Source organism: Scyliorhinus canicula, chromosome 18 (assembly GCF_902713615.1).
Source record: "Scyliorhinus canicula chromosome 18, sScyCan1.1, whole genome shotgun sequence".
Lineage (NCBI taxonomy): Eukaryota > Metazoa > Chordata > Chondrichthyes > Carcharhiniformes > Scyliorhinidae > Scyliorhinus > Scyliorhinus canicula.
This window is the reverse complement of record NC_052163.1, coordinates 76574229-76596444: the sequence shown is the minus strand read 5'-3', so window position 1 is coordinate 76596444 and position 22216 is coordinate 76574229. Positions and strand designations below refer to the sequence as shown.

General features: G+C 44.6%; 1 protein-coding gene across 6 annotated transcripts in view; it reads right to left on the bottom strand.

Moving 5' to 3' along the window:
- Positions 1-22216, bottom strand: part of eps15l1a (epidermal growth factor receptor pathway substrate 15-like 1a) — a 584484-nt gene that overhangs the window by 247290 nt on the left and 314978 nt on the right. For all 6 annotated transcript variants that reach the window (XM_038777805.1, XM_038777809.1, XM_038777810.1 and 3 more), the window contains 4 exons: positions 10024-10194; positions 8162-8288; positions 7985-8038; positions 7037-7182 (listed from right to left, as the gene is read on the bottom strand). In XM_038777805.1, the coding sequence (XP_038633733.1) occupies positions 7037-7182; positions 7985-8038; positions 8162-8288; positions 10024-10194 (498 nt within the window). The remainder of the gene's footprint in view (positions 1-7036; positions 7183-7984; positions 8039-8161; positions 8289-10023; positions 10195-22216) is intronic.

The following is a 22216-nucleotide window of genomic DNA, read 5'->3' as shown; positions in this document are numbered from 1 at the left end:
TTGCAGTATGTTTACGGCTTTTCCTGTCCTTATTCTACATTTTCTGTATTGCTCTTTTTTGCCTTTCGTATGTAGTTTTGACATGTGTTGCGCCAGGAATCTCTCAGCATGGTGCAGCTCTGGGACAACATGGTGGTGCAGTGGTTAGCACTGAAGACCCGGGTTCGATCCCAGCCCCAGGTTACTGTCGGTGTGGAGTTTGCACATTCTCCTCTGCGTGTGTTTCACCCCCGACAACCCAAAGATATGTAGGTTAGGTGGATTGGCCACGCTAAATTGTCCCTTCATTGGAAAAAAAAATAATTGGGTACTCTAAATTAAGAAAACACATGGTGCGGTTCTGTACCATGAATATTTCACAATATTTATTTTTAACTTGTAATTTTCAGCACACTTGCCACTGCTTCCACGAACCAGTCCTACATATCTACAGATGGTGGTATCCGGAGTTTTACACAGCAATTCAGTATTAAAATGGGTGTTTTTTTCATATACGTTGCTTTCAAATCCTCCAGTTTTGACCTATCCAAACATACTGCACTCCCCCGCCTTTTACCTCTGACTTATCCGTCACTCATCTAATACTATAATAACCTGTCACCTGCTTCACCATTGGCAGCGACTTTAGCACCTATATTCTTATCCTCTCAAACTCTTTGTTTTGTTTGCGATGCCTCATTACCTCTCTACCTGCTCAAAACCATCCTCTTTGATACTGGCTTTGCCCCACTATCAGCCCTGACCATTATTCAATTTTCCCCTCCTGCTCTATCTCGAGTCTTTCACCCTGCCCTTCAATGTAAAGGAAGGTGGTCACCCTTGCAGGAATTAAAAATTCATCTCCCTCCCAAGAATTAAAGACTTATCCCCTGGCACTATTGCAAGCAATCCAGGGAATACATCATAGCAGCATTATGTATCATGTATTTTTGTTTTTGTTTTCTTTGAACGGGTTTATTTATTAGACATAAACATTTTAAAAAATAATGATGGCATCTGCATTGCAAGACAAGGAGGTGAAAGGAATGGAGTCAAGATTTTAATTATCTAATGAGTTATTTTAGGGAGGCACTGAGCTCTGAAGCACATGGAGCCGGGCTGGAACAAGCCAGTGGGAAAGGGCTGGATGTTGTCCCTGAGGTGATTCACAGAATCCCAACAGTGCAGGATGGGGCCATTTGGTCCATCGAGTCTGTACCGACTCTCCGAAATAACCACCATACTCAGGCCCTATCCCCGTAACTGCATAACCCCAACTAACGTTTTGGACACTAACGGGCAATTTGGCATGACCAATCCACCTAACCTGCACATCTTTGGACTGCGGGAAAACTGGAGCACCCAAAGGAAACCCATGCAGACAAAGGAAGTGTCACCCAAGGTCAGAATCAAACCTGGATCCCTGGCACTGAGAGGCAGCAGAGCTAACACTGTGCCACCCTGGAGGGCACAAAGCTGGATGGTGCCACATTCAAGAGATGGAGGGAAGGGTGGTAGTAATGACCAACAATTGAAGGGAGAAGGGCACATGATTAAACTTCTTGGAGGTCAGCTATACTGCGGGAAGGTTATCCAAACAGCACGGACAAATAAGTTCCTTCCCTAATGGAACTCACTATCAACAGGTGCATTGGATTTGATGACGGATGTGGCCGTCAAAATTTAATGTTGATTCTTGGGTTGTCAAACATAAGGAAAAGCCTAAGAGTGTACCAGTGGAATTGGATCTTAATTTTGTTTTTAAATAACTGACAGATGAACGGCACATGGCACAGTGCCAGGTTCGATCCCGGCCCTGGGTCACTGTCTGTGTGGAGTTTGCACATTCTCCCCATGTTTGTGTGGGTCTCACCCCCACAACCCAAAGGATGTGCAGGGTAGGTGGGTTGGCCATGCTAAATTGCCCCTTAATTGGAAAAAAAAAATTGGATACTCTAAATTTATTTCAAAAAAAGAACTGACAGATTAGACCAAGCTTGGAGGATAACCTGATGGGGCACAGGAATACATTTTACATCATTTATCTCAAGGACATGAACCAATGTCTTGATGGGGTTGCAAACAAAAATATTTTAATTTTTGAGGCTAAGTGAAAATGGAGACCCAAAGGAGATCTGTCAGACAACAGGGATTAGGGCTGTTGGTCCAAAATTGATTCTTGTAAAATAAGTCAGCCTGCGAAAGATGTACTAGACTCAAAATATTTGTTTCTAAAGTCATTAATATTAAATATGCTTCCAAACTTGACCAAAGTATCAGCACCTGCTAGAACAGTAAGCGTTTTGTAACAAGCAAATGTGAAATTTCAACTCAATACTTAACACTGAACTTTTTAATCCAAGTGCCACCTTCTGGCATCACAGAGAAACGTACTACTAATCTTAATATACTTCACCCTAGAAGAAAGGTTGACATTCATTTATGAGTGGGATGCAGGACACAGATGCTGATTTTAACATATTATAGTAGAAAACCAAAGCTGTCTTCATCATGGTCCTCTCACTTATTGACGTAACGGATCCAATAGTCAAGACCTGAATGAATGCCTAATGCTTCACAAGCCTTAGAAAGAATAAACTAAAACTGTTGCTTTCAACACTTTGGCTGTATGCTATTAAAGTCTTCAGTAGCCCCCTTTCAATGTACTCTTATCAGTTCTACTATTTGTTTTGATTAAATAACAATAATTATGCGTGCAACAGCTCTTTAAAAGAAGCAATATATCCCAAAGCCGTGTACAGGTTGCCCCATTGAAGATCAGTCACTTGGTAGTCTGTCTTTGGATCACAGAAGTGAAAATGCTGAGCAGTCAAAAGGTCAGTTTATGTTCAAAACAAATGTTGAGGTTACAACCACTTTTCCACAGAGGTTGGTTTCAGTCAAATTATGAGAAACAAACTTCTGTAATCCAGATGGATATATCAACCTTGGAGGGAGTGCAGTGCAGATTCACCACAACAACAGAGGCTAAAAGGGTTAAACTTTGAGTACAGGTATGTTTCCAATTTCCTGGCCCTAACTGTCGCCTCTCCACCTCCATCCCTCACTAGGGTGGTCTGAGGGCTCTCCAGTTCTTCCTCAACGCCCAACCAGCACAGTAGCATAGTGGTTAGCACAGTTGCTTCACAGCTCCAGGGTCATATTTTCAATTCTCGGCTTGGGTCACTGTCTGTGCAGTCTTCACGTTCTCCCCATTTTTGCGTGGGTTTCCTCCCGGTGCTCCAGTTTCCTCCCACAGTACAGGTTAGGTGGATTGGCTATGCTAATTGTCCTTAGTGTCCAAAAAAGGTTTGGTAGATAGGTGGGGTACGGGGATAGGGTGGAGGTGTGGGGATAGGGTGGAGGTATGGGCTTAGATAGAGTGCTCTTTCCAAGGGCCAGTGCAGACTCAATGTGCTGAATGGCCTCCTTCTGCACTGTAAATTCTATGATCTTTGAACCAGTTTCCATTGAGCACCATCCTCCTCCACTTGCTCCCTCATTGGACAATTTCCTCTTAATTCATCTCACTTTCTTCAAATAAAAGGTTTTGTTATGTGTAGTCGTATGGGTCTTTTGCGAGGTATTTGAAACATTCCTGGTTTCAACCCTTTTCGGGCATCATCTCTCAATTTTCCCAGACACCAATGACTTGCCCCGAATTGGACAATGTCATCAACTTTGTTTCCAATTTAATAGAATCATAGAATTTACAGTGCAAAAGGAGGCCATTTTAGCCCATCAAGTCTGCACCAGCCCTTGGAAAGAGCCCCCAACTTAAGCCCAAGCCTCCACCCTCTCCCTGTAACCCAGTAACCCCACCTAACCTGCTGATTATCATGGTCAATCCACTTAACCTGCAAATCTTTGGACTGTGGGAGGAAACCGGAACACACAGAGGAAACCCACGCAAACTCCACACAGTCATCTGAGGTCGGAATTGAATCTGGGTCCTTGGAATGTGAGGCAGCAGTGCTAAAACAAAAGCGGCAGCAAGCGGAGCGGGAGATCTTTGGAAGCGTGGATGAAGGCACGATGACGGCGGGCTCCGATAAGGCACTTCTGGCGCAGTGATCGACCAATAAACTGGTTGACCTTTTAACACTCCAGTTTAAAAAACAGAGGATTGAAACCTCAGAAGACCTTGCCAGGATAACGGATCCGATTCGGGCAGCTGTGGAAAGGATGGAGCAAAGGCTTGAATCCCAGCTAGCATCGCTACAAAAAATGGAGGAATCTGTGGCCGACCACAAGGACTGAGAGCCTCGTTGGAGGAGGAAATCTCCCTAGTGGCAGAAAGTCACTATTGCGCATTTGAAGAGTCTAAAGGCAGACGTAATATTCCTACAGGAAACTCACTTAAAAGTGGCGGACCAGATGAGACTAAGCGAGGGCTGGGTGGGTTAGGTCTTCCAATTGGGGCTGGATATTAAGACGAGAGGGTGGCCGTGTTGATTAGCAAGAAGATGGCCGTCGCAGCGGGAAAGATTGTGACCAACCCAGGGGGCAGATTTGTGCTGTTGAATGGGAGGTTGAAAGGTTCCCTGGTGATATTGGGCAACATCTCTGCCCCAAAGTGGGACAATGTGGAATTCATGAGGCGGGTTCTGGCGGAGATCCCGGACACACACAGGTTGAGGGGGGGGGGGGGGGGGGGGGGGGGCATTTTAACACAGTGCTTGCCAATGAGTTAGACTGATCATGTTCGAGACCTCGGAAGCTGTCAACGATGGCGAGGGAGTTAATAATAATAATAACAATAATCGCTTATTGTCACGAGTAGGCTTCAATGAAGTTACTGTGAAAAGCCCCTTATCGCCACAATGCGGCGCCTGTTCGGGGAGGCTGGTACGGGAATTGAACCCACGCTACTGGCATTGTTCTGTATTACAAGCCAACTATTTAGCACACTGTGCTAAACCAGCCCCTAGAGTTGTCGGGGTGGATCCATGGCGCTTCGATAGACCACGGGCGAGGGAATTTTCTTTTTTTCTCGCATGTCCACAAGGTCTACTCCTGGATAGACTTTTTTGTTCTGGACAAGGCATGGTTATAAGAGTGACTGGATCGGAATACTCGGTGATTGTGATGTCAGATCACGCGCTGCAATGTGTGGATCTACATACAGAGGGCATCCTATCTGAGGCCCCAGTGGAGGTTCAATAAACTACCTTTTAAAAAAAAAAGACGGAACATGCCAAGTGGATAATGAGGATCCTGTAGATGTAGTATATCTGGGCTTCCAGAAGGCATTTGATAAGGTGCCACACAAAAGGTTATTACATAAGGTAAGATCACATGGGATTAGGGGTCAGTTATGCGCTTGGATAGAAGACTGGCTAACCGACAGAAGGCGGAGAGTCGGGATAAATGGGTCTTTATCTGGTTGGCATGATGTAACTAGTGGGGTGCAAAAGGGTGCTGTCCTCGTCCCTCAACTAATGACTTGGATGCAGGGATGGAAGGTAATATAACCAAATTTGTAGATGACACTAAAATACATGGGATAGTAAGTTGATTGAGGAAGTAAGAAATTTACAAATGGGTATATATAGGTTAGGTGAGTGGGCCAAAATTTGGCAGATAGAGTTTAACATGGATAAGTGTGAGTTTATCCATTTTGGCCGGAAAAATCGAAAGGCAACTTATTATCCGTTTGTAGAGAAACTTCAGAGTGCTGTGGGTGCCCTCGTGCATGAATTACAGAAAACTAGTACGCAGGTAATAAGGAAGGCCAATGGAATGTTAGCATTTATAGCTAAAGGAATAGAGTATAACGGTAAGGAAGTGTTGTTGCAACTATTCAAGGCATTGGTGAGACTGCACCTGGAGTATTGTGCACAGTTTTGGTCCCCTTATTTGAGGAAAGATGGCACTGGAAGCAGTTCAGAGGAGGTTCACCAGATTCCAGAGATGAGCGAGATTGAGCAGTTTAGGCCTATACTTTCTAAAGTTTAGAAGAATGAGAGGCGATCTAATTGAGGTATTTAAGATGATAAAAGATATTGGCAAAGTAAATGTAGAGTGGATGTTTCGTCTTGTAGGGCAATCTAAAACGAGAGGTTTTAGGATAAGGGTAGCAGATTTAAAACAAAGATGAGGAAAAATTACTTCTCTCAAAGGGTTGTGAATCTGTGGAATTCAGCCATGTCCTTCACAATTCCCTTTCCCTCTTATCCCTTCCCCTCCCTCCCAGAACCACAGTATTATTTCCCTTGTCCTCACCTTTCACCCCATAAGCCATGGATTGAAAGGCAGAAGACTTCTGTCTTCCACCCTATCACAAACCTTTCTTTGTCCCTGTCTCACCCACCTCTTGCTCAAAAAACCTATTACATATCTGTTTTTTCCAATTCTAATGAAGGGCCATTGACCTGAAACGTTAATTCTGTTTTGCTCTCGACAGATGCTGCCTGACCTGCAAACTATTTTCAGAATATTCAGCTTTCATTGCATAGGCTATAATTCTTTGCCTTTAAGTATTAAAAAGTAATCAAATTGAGGTGTTTGAGGTGATTAAAGGATTTAGGGCAAACGGAGGAAACTGTTTTCTTTGGTGGAGCGATCGACAACAAGGGGACATTACTTTAAAATCAGAGATCAGTCATTCAGAGGGGAAATCAGAAGGACTTCTTAACATTTACGATAGTGGAAATCTCAATCAAAAAAGCTGTTGAGGCTGGGGATCAATAGAAACTTTCAAAAATAGGATCGATAGATTCTTGTTTAGGTGATTGTATTCAGGGTTATGGAATCAAGGTAGGTATATGGAATTAAGATACTGATCAGACGTGATCTAATTGAATGGCAAAAATGGTGCCTGCAGTTGAATGATCTCCTCTTGCTCTGATATTCTTAACAGTTTATACCATTAACTCTGGTTTTCGTATCCCAGCAACAGATTTCTAAGCTCAAAAGTGAGACAAAATACTGATTTAGTAATTATGGGGAGACAGCAAATGGACACATATCTCTGAGATCTCTGAAAACAAGCACCAACATAAAGTAGCTTTTCCATTGCCTCCTGCAAGATCCAACACTGAAAAAGCACACTTACTTTAGGTGGCACAGTGGGTTCCCTGCTGAAAGGGTCGGAAGATGACGATGTGAAAGGATCACTCTTTGGAGGCTTCTTGAAGAACTCGTCAGATGATACATTATGGAACGGATCGCTTTCTTTAAATGGATCGGCACCAAATGGATCTGTGCAGAAAATCAAGATCAAAAGGAGCCAGATTTAGCACATGACCGCAGGATGCAAGGTAAAGGAAGGATGAAAAATTGGGAATGTACAATGGGCAAACATGTAGAACATCAGTCTGAAATTGAAGAAAAATGTTCTGAGGATGCTGGAAATCTGGAAACATTCTACAATTATGTGGAGAGTAGCCCAATGAATGTTCAGAGCAAGGCTGATATAAGGTCATTGATCTGAAATGTTTCACTCTCCACAGATTGCATCTAACCTGTTCAGTGTTTACAGTATTTTCAATTTTAAGCTGATCTTATTGATCAAGTTAAATCCACTTTGACTAGTTCTGGCATTGTGCCTGAAGCATTGACATCTACAATAACATCTGGAAAACGGCTGAACAGAAACCACATGGCTGATCAATTAATTCCTTGTTCAAAATCTAAGATGATTTTGAGTACTAAAGATGCCTATCACTCAATCACACTTGCTTCACCAGGGGGTCATTCAATGGCATTTAACTTCTCTGTACAATGGATGCTGTGTAGAACCAGGAGGTTCCAGCTGAGGGGTTCAGAAAAACTCACTGACTCAGTGCCAATTCCAACATCGCTGGGACATGATGGGGAACTATGTTTAGAAAAGGAACAGAAACGCGAGTGTCTCCCACATCGGAAATCAGAAAGGAAATCTGCAATGTGCACAGCAATGAAACAAGATGGCTGGAGGTTGGGAATTACAACACCCTTTCACAGGAAATGGGTGAACACCAGGCACTAGGAAACAGGGAACAGTGAATTCCAAATATCATACCTGTTGAGGCAGTTGTCTGTTGTTGGGCAAAAGGGTCATTTTGGAATGGATCACCTGTTCAGGAAGCACACAAAAGCACAAATAAAACTTAGATAAATTGATTCATTAATTACTGTACACAGACGGTTAGTAAAAATACCATCACCAAATTTCAGTTTGATAATACAAGCTACTCACTATCTTTGAAGGGATCCGCCCCTTTGAATGGGTCCGTCTTGAAAGGATCTTCTGACTGGAATGGGTCTGTGTGCAGTTCTTGAACATTATTATTGAACGGTGATGCTTTGCCCCTGAAGGGATCATCCTGAACACAAAATAAAATTCAATCGATTTCCAATGAGCAAGTTCACCGATTATCAAAATATAAATATATAATGCATTCTATACTTTGTACACCCAAGGTTAGATTCTTCATCGAATCAAAATACATTTTTTGTCAAATTCAAATGGTTCTGAAAATCTATGTCTTTCTAATGTCCTCTTGCACATTCCCTGCTAGCTGTTCCCCCTTTGTCTCACCTGCTCCTACTCACTCCTTCCGAAGCAGGCTACTGTTTCTTGGAAGGAGGAAGACTGTCAATTCTAATAGGCAGTAGAATAATCTGGGTCGGGGTATCAGGGAAAACTATCAACATTTGTGCATTGCACAAAAAATGGGTGACGTGGTTATCTGCGAAGATGATCCCAAATTACTTTAAGAATAGAGAGACAAGATGTTGGATGAAAAATAAGATGAAGAAATGTAATGTGATGTGTTAAGATTCCTAAGTTTTAATGACAGAGGTGTAAAGTACAAAAGCAAAGAGGTAATACCATAGCTATAAAAAGTCTTGGATTTGGCTGGAGTTAGAATAATGTCCAGATATGGGTATCATACTTCAGGAAGCTGATGGTCCCATAGACAGTGAGCAGTAGAGATTCCCCATGATGGTTCCAGACATGAGAAGCATTAATTTACAGGCGAGATTAAAGAAATTGAGAATCTCTTCATTCAGACAGAGAAAAGATCGCAATGAGGGATACAAATTCCGAAAAGTTTTGATGAGATAAATTTGGAAAATCTATTTCTACCTGTCAATGAGCCTGCAACGAAACGCATGTATTTAATACTAGCTCCAACAATTCAAAGGGAAAGATTGGGAGGAATGCTTTTTGTGAAGAAAGTGCAAGCATTATTTGACATGCAACGAGAAAGAGCAAAGAAGCAACATCTATAATTTATCCATCTTATTAAAATTCTGATGGTTGTGAACAAGCTCCTGCCTGCAAAATCTTTTTCTGTAGTTTTGTATTCTGTCGTACCTGTCTTTCCCATGTTGACCGTTGTAATGGAAACAGAGTATGTCAATTTGCAGCACTGGCAAACCATATCAGCTCCATGTTTCTACACTCACGGGTCAGAGCAATTTTTATGCAGCAAGCTGACTTTCCTGTTTCCAGTGTGCCATACCCCATTTGACGATAAACAACATCAGAGTATTCTAAGGACAGAATGTATGACGAAGGTGGACAGTACATATTTGTATAATAGTGATGTGTTTTATTAAAAATCTTACTTCAACAAACCTGGGTCCAAATATCTCTCAACATCTTACCTTACTTCACCTCAAGTCTTGACTTCACACGTGTAACGTTGTAAGAGATCGAATAGCAGCATTCAAAAGGGATAAATATTAAAAATATTTAGAAGGATATTGGGAAAGGCAGGTGAATGGGCCAAAATGAATTGCTCTTTCAGAGAGGCTGCACAGATACTCCATTCAGGTTGTTAAATTCTATGATTAAATGTTGCTCTGAAACCAACTGGGAGCAGAAGGGCCTGGAAGGCCTGCTTGCTGGGATGGGAATGGTGTTCAACTCAGGCCAATAAATAAACATTTCAAATGGGCATTTTGGAGTTCTTCTGACCAAAAGAACAAGTATCGGCTTCAGCTGGCTTGCTCCTTTCTTTAAGGTGGTAAAGGGGTGGTACGGTAGGAAAGAGAAAAGGAGAGAATGAAGCCTGTGAAATAACTGCACAGCAGAGCCTCCCTACCCACCATTGTTGCAAAGCCGCTGTCTCTCTCTGCGATGCCATCGCTCATGTCTGCCAGGTTAGTCATGCTCCCGCCATGATCAGTTAACGAGCCATTCAGTGCATTGCTGTACTGGTCAATGTTTTTACTAACTTCCTGCTGCGAGTCTTGCAATTGGGAAAGTTTACTTCTCGCCTAGGGTTATGAAAGCAGAAGTGATCATATTAGTGAATTGGCATAAGATGTTCAACTCAAATACAATATTTAAGGAAAACCAAAAAACTTTACATCTATATAAAAGCAAATTATTGCGGATGCTGTAATCTGAAACGATGCTGGAAAATCTCAGCAAGTCTGGCAGCATCTGTAGGGAGAGAAAAGAGCTAACGTTTCGAGTCCAATGACTCTTTGTCAAAGCTTTACATCTATATTATGCGTTTCATACCGGCTGGATGTTTCAAAGCCTTTTACAACCAATGATGTACTTTTGAAGTCGACTCAACTAATGTAATGTGGGAAAAATGGCAGCTAATTTGTGCACAGTAAACTCCCACAAACAGCAATGTAATAGCGACCAGATAACGCCCCCTTGCACTTCTTTGAAATACAGTCCTCTGACAAGTACTGCACTCACTCGAGTACTGAGTGAGTGTCAGCCTTGATTTCTGTGTTCAAGCGCTGGAATAGAACTTAAGAGTAGAACTCAGAGGCAAGAATGCTGCTAATTGAGTCATGGCCAACACTCTCAGTTGATGCACAGATAGGTCAGAAGCCCATTGCTGTTCCACAGTACTTGACAAGAGTAGTTTAGCAACTAATCTATACCAACATAGCTCATAAAGATTCCTAAAGTGTATGACACCACCCATTAAAAAGTATAGATATCTTCAACTTGTGGCAGTGAAGAACAGATACCAATAAATTGAAGTGTTATAGTCACACACTTTGCTGCCCAAGTATCCTTTCACCACATGTAAAGAGCCAAGAATTTGAAATAATGACAAGCAACGTAACATAAGCAAGTTATGTAATACAAATAGTTGAAACCATTCTGCCTCCCAGTGGTCACTTTGAAATATGCACATTTGAAAACAATGCCAGTTGAAATGAAATGAAAATTGCTCATTGTCACAAATAGGCTTCAAATGAAGTTACTGTGAAAAGCCCCTAGTCGCCGCATTCTGGCGCCTGTTCGGGGAGGCTGGTACAGGATTATCAACTGGGCTGGATCTAAACAGCGCCAAACACACTAAGGCTGGAGGGGATGCTGATGACAAGGGAACTGGAGAAGGGGGTAGTGTCAGCAGTTTACGGGGTTATTTTGGAGGAAGCAAAGGCGCCTCTAGAAGGGATCAAGGCAAAGTGGGAGGAAGAATTGGGAGAGGGTATGGAGGAGGGGTTCTGGCGTGAGGTGCTCCAGAGGGTGAATGCCTCCACCTCGTGTGTGAGGTTGGGGCTGATGCAGTTGAAGGTGGTGTAGAGAGCGCACCGTACAAGGACGAGGGTGGGCCAGCTCTTTGAGGGGTAGAAGATGTGTGAACGTTGCCGGGGGGGGGCCCGGCAATCCACGTTGATATGTTTTGGTTCGATCCAAAGCTGGAGGATTGCTGGAAGGAGGTGTTTAGGGTAATCTCTAAAGTGGTGCACGTCAAACTGGACCCGGGCCCTCGGAGGCCATATTCGGGGTGTCGGACCAGCCGAGGTTGGAAACAGGCGCAGAGGCAGACGTTGTAGTCTTCGCCTTGTTGATCGCCCAAAAGCAGATCCTGTTAGGGTGGAGATCAACCTCTCCACCCTGTGCCCTGGCGTGGCGGGGGGGACCTGCTGGAATTCTTGACGCTTGAAAAGGTCAAATTTGAACTGAGGGGAAGGATGGAGGGGTTCTAAAATTAATGGCCGTCATTCATTATGCACTTTCGAGAATTGGATCACATCGAACATTAGGAGGGTTGGGGGCTGGGAGGGTTGTGGGAGGGGAACTGTATGTGTTAATGGTGTCTATGGGTGATTCCTGATTCCTTTTGTCATTTGTTTATGTTAACATGCGGGCCAATGTCTGGGGTTTGGTGGGACGATGGGATCGTTGTGATTGATATGGGGATTGGCATTACATTCGTTACTGATTATTGGTTACTGTTGGGTGTAAATCTGGGAGAAAATGTGAAGGAGAATAAAAAATATATTTTTTTAAATATTCAATGACTCAGATTCCACTGTTCTTTGGGAAAATAATTCCACATACTAATGGTCCTCGGAGAGAAATTCTCATCTCCGCCTGTTCCACAAATACCCTCAGGATTTTATATGCTTCAATAAGATTATCTGTCATTCTTATGCCATAAGACATAGGAGCAGGAGGCCATTAGGCCATCGAATCTGCTCCATCATTCAATAAGATCATGACCGATCGCAAATGATAATCCTCAATTCCACTTTCCTGTATTATCCCCATAATCAGTAAGGGAATCCAGGGTTAAAATTTGTTCATCTCAGCCTTGAAAATACGTAACGACCCAGTCTCTACACCCCTCTCTGGTAAAGAATTCCACAAATTCACTACCTTCTGAGAGAAGAAATTCCGTCTCATCTCTTGTCTTGAATGGGCAACCCCTTACGCTGGGATTATGCCCTCTCGCCCTAGACTGTCCCACGAGAGACAACATTCTCTCAGCATCTACCCCATCAAGCCCCCTGAGGATCCTATATGTCTCAATAAGGTCACCTCTCATTCTTCTAAACCCCAATGAGCACAGTACAAAACCTACTCGCCCTCTCTACTCACCCAGGATCAACCTTGCGAATCTTGTCTGGACTATCTCCAATACCAAGATATCTTTCCTTAGATAAAGGACCAAAACTGTCCACAGTATTCCAGGTGTAGTCTAACTAGTACCTTGTAAATTTTAGCTCGACTTTCCTATTTTTATACTCCATTGAAATGGATACAGTCCTAACCTATCCAATCTTTCCACATAAGAAAAGCCCTTCATCCCAGGAATCAGTTGTGGGAACCTTCACCGAACTTTTTCTAATGCAATTATATCCTTTCTTAAGCAGGGAAATCACAACTGAACACTACTGTACTCCAGATATGGTCTCACCACCATCCTGTACAACTGCAACAAAACATCCTTACTTTTATATTCTATTGCCCTCGCAATAAGGCCAACATTCCATTAGCCTTACTTTTTTAAAAAAAATTTTGAGTACCCAATTAATTTTTTCTAATTAAGGGGCAATTTTAGCGTGGCCAATCCACCTACCCTGCACATCTTTGGGTTGTGGGGGTGAAACCCGCGCAAACACTGGGAGAATGTGCAAACTCCACACGGACAGTGACCCAGAGCCAGGATCGAACCTAGGATCTCGCGCCGTGAGGCTGCAGTGCTACCCACTGCGCCACCATGCTGCCCCCCCCCCCCCCCCCCCATTAGCCTTCCCAAGCACTGGATGCACCTTTCCAGCATTCACATTGAGAATACCCTCCATTGTGTTTATCACCATGCGAAATGGAACAAATCTAACAACAGACGAGGAGCTGAAGGCCATCAGCAGAATTATAGGCAACCGCAATCTGCAACCTCATGGTCAGGAACATCCCCCATTCTACCATTACCTCCAGTCCAGGGGATCAACCCAGGTTCAATGAAGATTGCAGGAGGGCAAACCAGGAGATCACCAGGCACATAAAAATGAGGTGAGAAACTGGTGAAGCTACAACATAGAACTACTTGTCTGCCAACCAACATAAGCAGCATGTGATAGACATGGCTAAGCAATCTCACAATCAACAGAGCAAATCTAATTGTAAATGTTGGTGGGCAATTAAACAACTAACTGGAGGTTCAGGGTTCACAAATATCCCCGTTCTCAATGGTGGGGGAACCCAGCACATCAGTGCAAAAGGCTGAATAATTTCTAACAATCTTCAGCCATATGTATTGGGCAGATGATCCATCTCAACCTCCTCTTCCTGAGTTCCCCAGCATCCAGATGCCAGTTTTCAGCCAATTTGATTGACTCCACATGATATCAATAAATAGCTGAATGCACTGGAGATTGCAAAGGCAATGACAACATTACAGCAATAGTACTTAAGACTTGTGTGCCAGAACTAGCTGCGTCCTTAGCCAAAATCTTCTATTCAAGTAGAGACAACACTGGCACTTACCTGGCAATGTGGAAAATTACCCAGGTACGTCCTGTCCTGTCCGTAGAAGCAGGACAAATCCAACCTGGCCAACTATCGCCCTATCAGTCTACTTTTGATCATCAGCAAAGTGATTGAAGGGGTCATCAACAGTGCTATCAAGTGGTACGTCTTTAGCAATAACCTGCTCACCGACACTCAGTTTAGGTTCCACCAGGGCCACTCAACTCCTGACCTCATTACAACCTGAGTTCAAAAACGGACAAAAGAGCTGAACTAAGAAGTGAGGTGAGAGTGACTGCCCTTGACACCAAGGAGTCTGAGAAAAACTGGAATCAATGGGAATCAGAGGGGAAAATTTCCACTGTTGGGAGTTGTGTCTAGCAGAAAAGAAGATGGTTGTGGTTCATGGATGTCAAGCATCTCAGTCTCAGGAGTTCTTCAAGACAGTGTCCTTAGCCCAACTATCTTCAGCTGCTTCATCAATGACCTTCCCTCCATCATTGTAAGATTTTCACTGATGAGTGCACAATGTTCAGCACCACTGGTGACTCCTCAGACACTAAAGTACTCCATGCCCTTGTGCAACAAGACCTGTACAACACTCAGGCCTGGTCTGATAAGTAGTAAGTAACATGTATGCCAAACAAGTGCCAGGTTATGACCAAGAGAGAATCCAACAATCACCCCTTGACATTCAGTGACATCACTGAACATCACCCTGGGGACTACCATCGACCAGAAACTGAACTGGACTAGCCATATAAATATTGTAGCTACAAAAGCAGGTCAGAGAATTCCGTGGGGAATAACCCACGTCCTGACTCCCCAAAACCTACCTCACCATCTACAAGACAGAAGTCATGAGCGTGATGAAATATTCCCCTCTTTCCTGGAAGCTCAATGCCATCCAGGACAAAGTGGCCCGCTTGACTGACAGCCCATCCACCGTCTCCAACATGCACTCCCCCCACTATCGATACTCAGTGGCAGCAGTATACAAGGTGCACTGCAGTGACTCAACAAGTCTCCTTCGAGAGCACCTCCAAAACCACCTTCAACAACAACCTTCCAAACCGAGGACATGGGCAGCAGATACCTGGAAACATCACCGCCTGGAAGTTCCCCTCCAAGTCACACACCATCCTGACTTGAGACCTTTTGCTGTTCCTTCACTGTCACTGGGTCAAAGTCCTGGAGCTTCCTCCCAAACACACTGTGGGTGTGCCGACACCACATGGACTACAGTGATGCAAGAATGCAGCTCATCACCACCTTCTCAGGGACAATTTGCAATGGGCAATAAAAATGTCGGCATAGCCAATGATGCCCACATCCTATGAAAGAACAAAAGAAAAGGCACCAGGACACCCAGATCCGTCTCACCACAGAATTCTGCAATCACTCTTTTTTTAAATATTTTTATTGAAAACTTTTTCATTATAAACAGATTAACATGATATCAAACAGGTGCTTCAAGTTACGATGTAAAAAGAACATAATTATCAATCAAGAACACACCCAATCTTAACACGCCAACATTGAACTAAAACCCCTTTTACAACTGACGGTGACTAACACTTTGAGAAGGAAATGAATGGTTGCCATCTTAGGTACAACCTTTCTCCCAACCTCCTAATGGTGTACTTGAAAGACTGGCAGGCACTGAAATAAAAACACTCCCTTCCCTCTGTACAAAACCAACCGCCAGTCCCATCTCTTATTTTAACCCCAGTCCTTCAGCCCTCACGAATACCTCCGCAACCTCACTGTCTCAAGGTAGAAGTCACTAGAGTTATAGGTCACCCTCAGTTTCGCCGGGTAGACCACACAGAACCTTATGCCATTACTGTAGAGTGCCGCCTTCACCTGACCAAGGCCGCCCACCTTCTCGCTAGCTCCACAGATAAGTCCTGGTATAAATGAATACCAGCTCCTTTCCACTTCACTTCACACCTTTGTTTCGCCCAACTCAGGACCTTCTCGTGGTATTTGTAAAAACAAATTCTGACCGTCCTTGGCAGCTCATTTGTCTTCGACTTGGCCCTGAGCGACCGATGTCCAATTCATACCGGGAGGGTTCTTCCCCCTCTCCCAACAACTCGGCCAGCATCTTTGCAAAGTACTCAGTCGGCCTCGGGCCCTCCACCCCCTCAGTCAAGCCCACAATTCTTACATTCTGCCGCCTTGACCTGTTCTCCAGGTCTTCCACCTTGGCTCCAGGTCCTCTGTTGGCCTCCACCACCTTCCGCAGCTCCACACCCATCGAGGTGAACTGGTCACTATATTGTGACAGAGCTTCCTCCACCCCTTCAACTTCTCTCCTTGCTTCCCACCTCGACTGATGTCTTCAACGCCGCTGCTCTCATCGGGACCATCGCCTCCTCCAGCAACTCCTTCATCACTGCCATCATCTCCTTACGCATCTCCTCCACCTGCTTGCCAAACTGCTTTTCGAACTCTCCAGCCATCATCTTGGTCAAAGTCTTGACTGTGAAGGGCACGGCCCGACCCAGCAACCCATCCTCTGCCATCTTTCCCGCAGCCGGGCTGACCCGTTCGCCAGTTCTCCCCGACGGCTTTTTTCTGGTTCTTCGACGTTCCCCTCCTTCCTCATGTCTCCCTGCACCAGCTTATCCAAAAACTGTCCCGGGACCAGGCATTAAAAAACAGAGCCTAGAGCAGGAGCCACCCAACTTCCATCTACATGCTGCCAACGGAAGTCTCCGGTTTCATAATACAAAGAAGTAAATCATCTGCATACAAGGACACCCTATGCTCTATCCCTCCCAGATTTATGCCCTTCCACGTATTAGAAGGTCTTAATGCTATGGTCAGAGGTTCAATTGCTACAACAAATAAAAGTGGAAACAGTGGACATCCCTACCTCGTACCCTTATTCCGTGGAAAATAACGCGAGCTCAAGGCATTTGTGCGAAGATAAGCAGTGGGGGCCCTATACAGTAAAAAACTCTTGAGATATTAACTTTTGGCCTAAAGCACAGACAGTGACCCAAACAGTTATACTCCACCTGCCATTAATTTGCCCACCCAATTATCCTATCAATAGCCCTTTGCAGGCTCCTTATGCCCTCTTCACTCTCCTACCTACCTTTTCCCTCTTCACTCTCCTACCTACCTTTTCCCTCTTCACTCTCCTACCTACCTTTTCCCTCTTCACTCTCCTACCTACCTTTTCCCTCTTCATTCTCCTACCTACCTTTTCCCTCCTCCCATCTCATTCAATGAGATGTTTATTTTCCTGGAAATGTTTATAATAATTGCTAACTAGGTCACAACAGGGCAGCACGGTGGCACAGTGGTTAGCATTGCTGCCTACGGCGCCGAGGACCCGGGTTCGAATCCCGGCCCTGTGTCACTGTGTGGAGTTTACACATTCTCCCCGTGTCTGCATGGGTTTCGCCCCCACAACCCAAAAATGTGCAGGGTAGGTGGATTGGCCACACTAAATTGCCCCTTAATTGGAAAAAATAATTGGGTAATCTAAATTTAAAAAAATATATATATATTAAAAAAAACTAGGTCACGACAGATTCTTACACAACCAACTGTCGAACAGAAGAGCATATAAAATCTCTGCAGCGTTTTTTAAAAAAAATTCACCATGCAGAAAAATATGAGGTTTATAAAATGTGAAATTTTTATTAGTAATCATTTTGGTTCAATCTTTGCCCTCCAATCTGCTCCCCAGTTTTTTTTCAGCTCATTCTCTTATGTTTTTACCTTCTACATTCCTTTCTACCACAAACCAGCTTTACTGTACACATTTTCGTTCTTGTCCTTGCTTCTCCCAGTCCGCTCTCAAATCCCTTAACTCAACACTCATCTGCAGCCCACGCACTAGAGCATCTGCACAATACGACCTCACTGATCTGTTTGTTTGCCATTATGGAATAATTCAGCCCACAAAAACATTACTTTCACAACTCAAACACTTTGTACAAAGAAAATAAACTATCTAAAGCAAACAGCACAGATCTCCAATTGCACAACTTGTCCAATTTTTTGCATACTCTGTTTTGGTAACTGTATGTAAAAGCTGCTAGGTTCACATACTTAGTGTAACAGCACAACAACACTTATTTGATGCCTGACACAGAAATTCCTCCCAAGGCTTCAGGGGGATGGGCCGGGTGGGGAAGAGGGGGGAGGTATAAAGTACAAGATAAAAGGTAATTTTTTAAGTCACAGTCAGAGAGAGACAGCCAGAGCTTGGGTTTGGAGGCTGTACTAAATGAGGCTGCAGGGATGCAGGGAGCCAGTTCGAGGTGGGTACAGTAAGTCAATGAAGATCAGAAATGACAGTTTGATTTATGAGCAAGTTCTAGGCAGGAGCAAAAAAACAGCAGGGAAGAATTTTAGAAAGTAGAGGATGGACGGTCGGTAGAGAAAGTATAGTCAAGAGTCAGGTGGCACGGTAGCACAGTGGTTAGCCCTGTTGCTTCATACTCCAGGGTCCCAGGTTCGATTCCCAGCTTGGGTCACTGTCTGTGCGGAGTCTGCACGTTCTCCCCGTGTGCATGGGTTTCCTGCGGGTGCTCCGGTTTCCTCCCACTGTCCAAACATGTGGTTAAGTAGATTGGCCATGATAAATTGGCCTTCGTGTCCAAAAAGGTTAGGTGGGGTTACTGAGTTATGGGGATAGGGTGAAGGTGTGGGTTTAATTGGGGTGCTCTTTACAAGGGCCAGTGCAGACTCAATGGAACGAATGGCCTCCTTTTGCACTGTAAATTCTATGATATAATTTCAGCATCTAAGATAGATAAAAACCCAACCAATGTTGTCGAACCAGTGTTGTATCTTCGATTGAATTACATGCCAACCACTCCAGTGCACAGAAACAAAACACACATATCTCCAATGGGACACACAAATCCTGAAACTCCCTCCCTAACGGCACTGTGTACCTACACCACATGGACTGCAGCAGTTCAAGAAGGCAACTCACCACAAACTTCTCAAGGGAAAATATGGATCAAAAATAAATGCTGACTGAGCCAGCGAGGTCCATGTCGCATGATTGAATAAAGAAACTCATTGTGTTGTATTTCTTTTACAGATAGCATTGTCTATATATTACATAAATTCTTCCATGTAACACACAAAATGTACAATATCACATACACTAAGTAAGTTCTGCACAGCTCAATATTATTCAATGATTAAAATAGCTGCATACTTAATATCTACACGGTAACAAAGGCGCTCCGAAGCTGAGGCACAAATCTTGTTTGATCAGTAAGTGGTGCGTTGGACATAAATGTTTGAAGAGGTCAGAGAGTGGCATGAAGTTCACCTCTTGTAACAATATAAATAGGGATGTTAGGCAATGGAGCGCACCCACCATAGATTAGATTATTACCACAGAATTAATGAATGAGAGCGGGGAGCTATCAAAATTGAAAAACAACCTTTTTTTCCTCATTCATGGGATGTGGGTGACACTGGTCAGACCACCATTTATTGCCCATCCCTAATTGCCCTTTAGAAGATGTTGGTGAGCTGCCTTCATGAACTGCTGCAGTCCAGTGGTCAACACTGATGCCTCATAACGCCAGCAAACCTGGTCCGATTCCAACCTTGGGTGAATGACTGTGTGAAGTTTGCACTTTCTCCTCATGTCTGCATGTTTCCCCCCAGGTGCTCCAGTTTCCTCCCCAAGTCAAAAGATGTGCAGGTTAGATGGATTGGTCGTGCTAAATTGTCTCTTTGTGTCCAACGGTTAGGTCGCGTTATGGGGATAGGGTTTAGGTAGGGTGCTCTTTCAGAGGGTCGGTGCAGACCTGATGGACCGAAGAGCCGCCTTCTGCACTGTAGGGATTCTATGATTCAATGATATGATGTAGATACACCCATGGTGCTGTTAGGGAGAGAGTTCCATAATTTTTACCTAGCGACAGTGATGGAATGGCCGATATACTTCCAATTCAGGATGGTGAGTGGTTTGGAGTGAAACCTCCAGCTGGTGGCGTTCCCGTGTGTCTGCTGCCTTTATCCTTCTAGATGGTGGCAGTCGTAGGTTTGGAAGGTGCTGTCTAAGGAAGTGTTTTTCAAGCTTTTTCCCCGGGAACCAGTTTTGCCAACCAGTTGACCTTTGCGATCCACGGCAGCCGACCTTTGCGACCCCTGCCATGTTCACTTACGTATTAATGTGAAAAGGAAGCCTGCTTGGTCCTCACAATCTCACTTTAATCAGGTTCAAAGGAGGAGAGGGCAATGCACATATCAGGCGCAGGCTTCAGCTAGTTCCTTTCTGCCACCTTCATCTTTACGAAAACGGAAAATCCAACCTCGTACATGCAAGTCATCGTGAAGGGCAATAGCAACAAAATGCAAACCTCAGCACTGGATACTCCTGGGATAAGAGAAGATGATCCACCTTCACAGTCCCTTCTCAGAAGCTGGAAAAATGGAAGCAACTCTGCCCCATGATTTGGCGTCAAAAGTACATACATGGGAGGCACTTGATGGCAAGTGTATGTGCAGGGTGTGTGACCTGCTCTCTGCTGCTGCTTCTATCCAGAAGACTGCACATAGACTCATTTATTTTCAATGTAACAATAATGTGGAAAATTGCCCAGGTATGTCATGTACTCAAAAAGCAGGACGTATGCAACCTGGCCAATTTACTGCCCCTTCAGTCAATTCTCGATGTGATGCAGCTGCTATTCACTTTCTTTTTTAAATTATTTTTATTCAAAATTTTTGTCAAAAATATAATTTTTGCAGAACCATGCGCAACCATTAACATAACAAAATAAAAGTTAACCATATATACAAAGAAAATAATTCAACATAACGACCCCCCCTCGGGATGCTGCTGCTGCTGAACATTACTGCTCTCCTAGAAAGTCGAGGAATGGTGCCACCTCCGAGAGAATCCCGCCATGGACCCTCTCAAGGCAAAGTTGATTTTCTCGAGACGGAGAAACCCAGCCATGTCACTAACCCAGGTCTCTGCACTCGGGGGGCTTCGAGTCCCTCCACATTAAAAGGATCTGTCTCCGGGCTACCAGGGAGGCAAAGGCCAATACGTCGGCCTCTTTGAATTCCTGAACTCCCGATCGTCTGATACACCAAAGGTCACTATCTCTGGACTCAGCACCACCCGCGTGTCCAAGATCTTGGACATTGCCTTAGCAAAACCCTGCCAGAATCCCTTAAGAGCCAGGCATGCCCAGAACATATGGACATGATTGGCAGGGCTTCCCGCACACCTCGCACATTTATCCTCAACCCCAAAGAGCCTGCTCAGCCTGGTTGCCGTCATGTGTGTTCGGTGGACCAACTTAAACTGGATTAAGCTAAGCCTGGCACATGATGAGGATGAATTGACCCTGTTTAGGGCATCCACCCACAGGCCCGCATCCAGCTCCTCGCCTAGCTCCTCCTGCCATTTGCCCTTAAGTTCCTCCACTAGGGCTTCCTCCGCCTCATGAAGTTCCTGGTAGATGGCCGACATCATCCCCTCCCCTACCCAGGTGTCAGAGACCACCCTATCCTGTATCCTGCATGGGGGTAACAGTGGAAATGACACCACCTGTTTTTTCAGAAGGGCGCGTACCTGAAGGTATCTGAAAGCATTTTCAGGAGGCAAACTGAATTTCTCCTCCAGTGCTTTCAGGCTGGGAAAGGTCCCGTCTATGAACAGGTCCCCCATCCTTTTAGTGCCTGCCCTATGTCAGCTTAGAAACCCTCCGTCTATCTTGCCCGGGACAAATCTGTGATTGTTGCGTATCGGGGTCCAGACTGAGGCTCCCTCCACCCCTCGTGCCTTCTCCACTGACCCAGCACTTTAATGCCGCCACCACCACCAGACTGGAGGAGTAGCGGGCTGGCGAGAACGGCAGAGGTGCCGTTACAAGTGCCCCGAGGCTCGTACCTTTGCATGAGGCCACCTCTAACCGCCCCCACGTCTACCCCTCCCCCAATACCCATTTCCTAATCGTGGCTATATTAGCCGCCCAGTAGAAGCTGCAAAAGTTCGGCAGCAGCCCCCCCCCCCCCCCGACAGTCTCTTTACTCGGGGGGTCTTATTTGCCCATA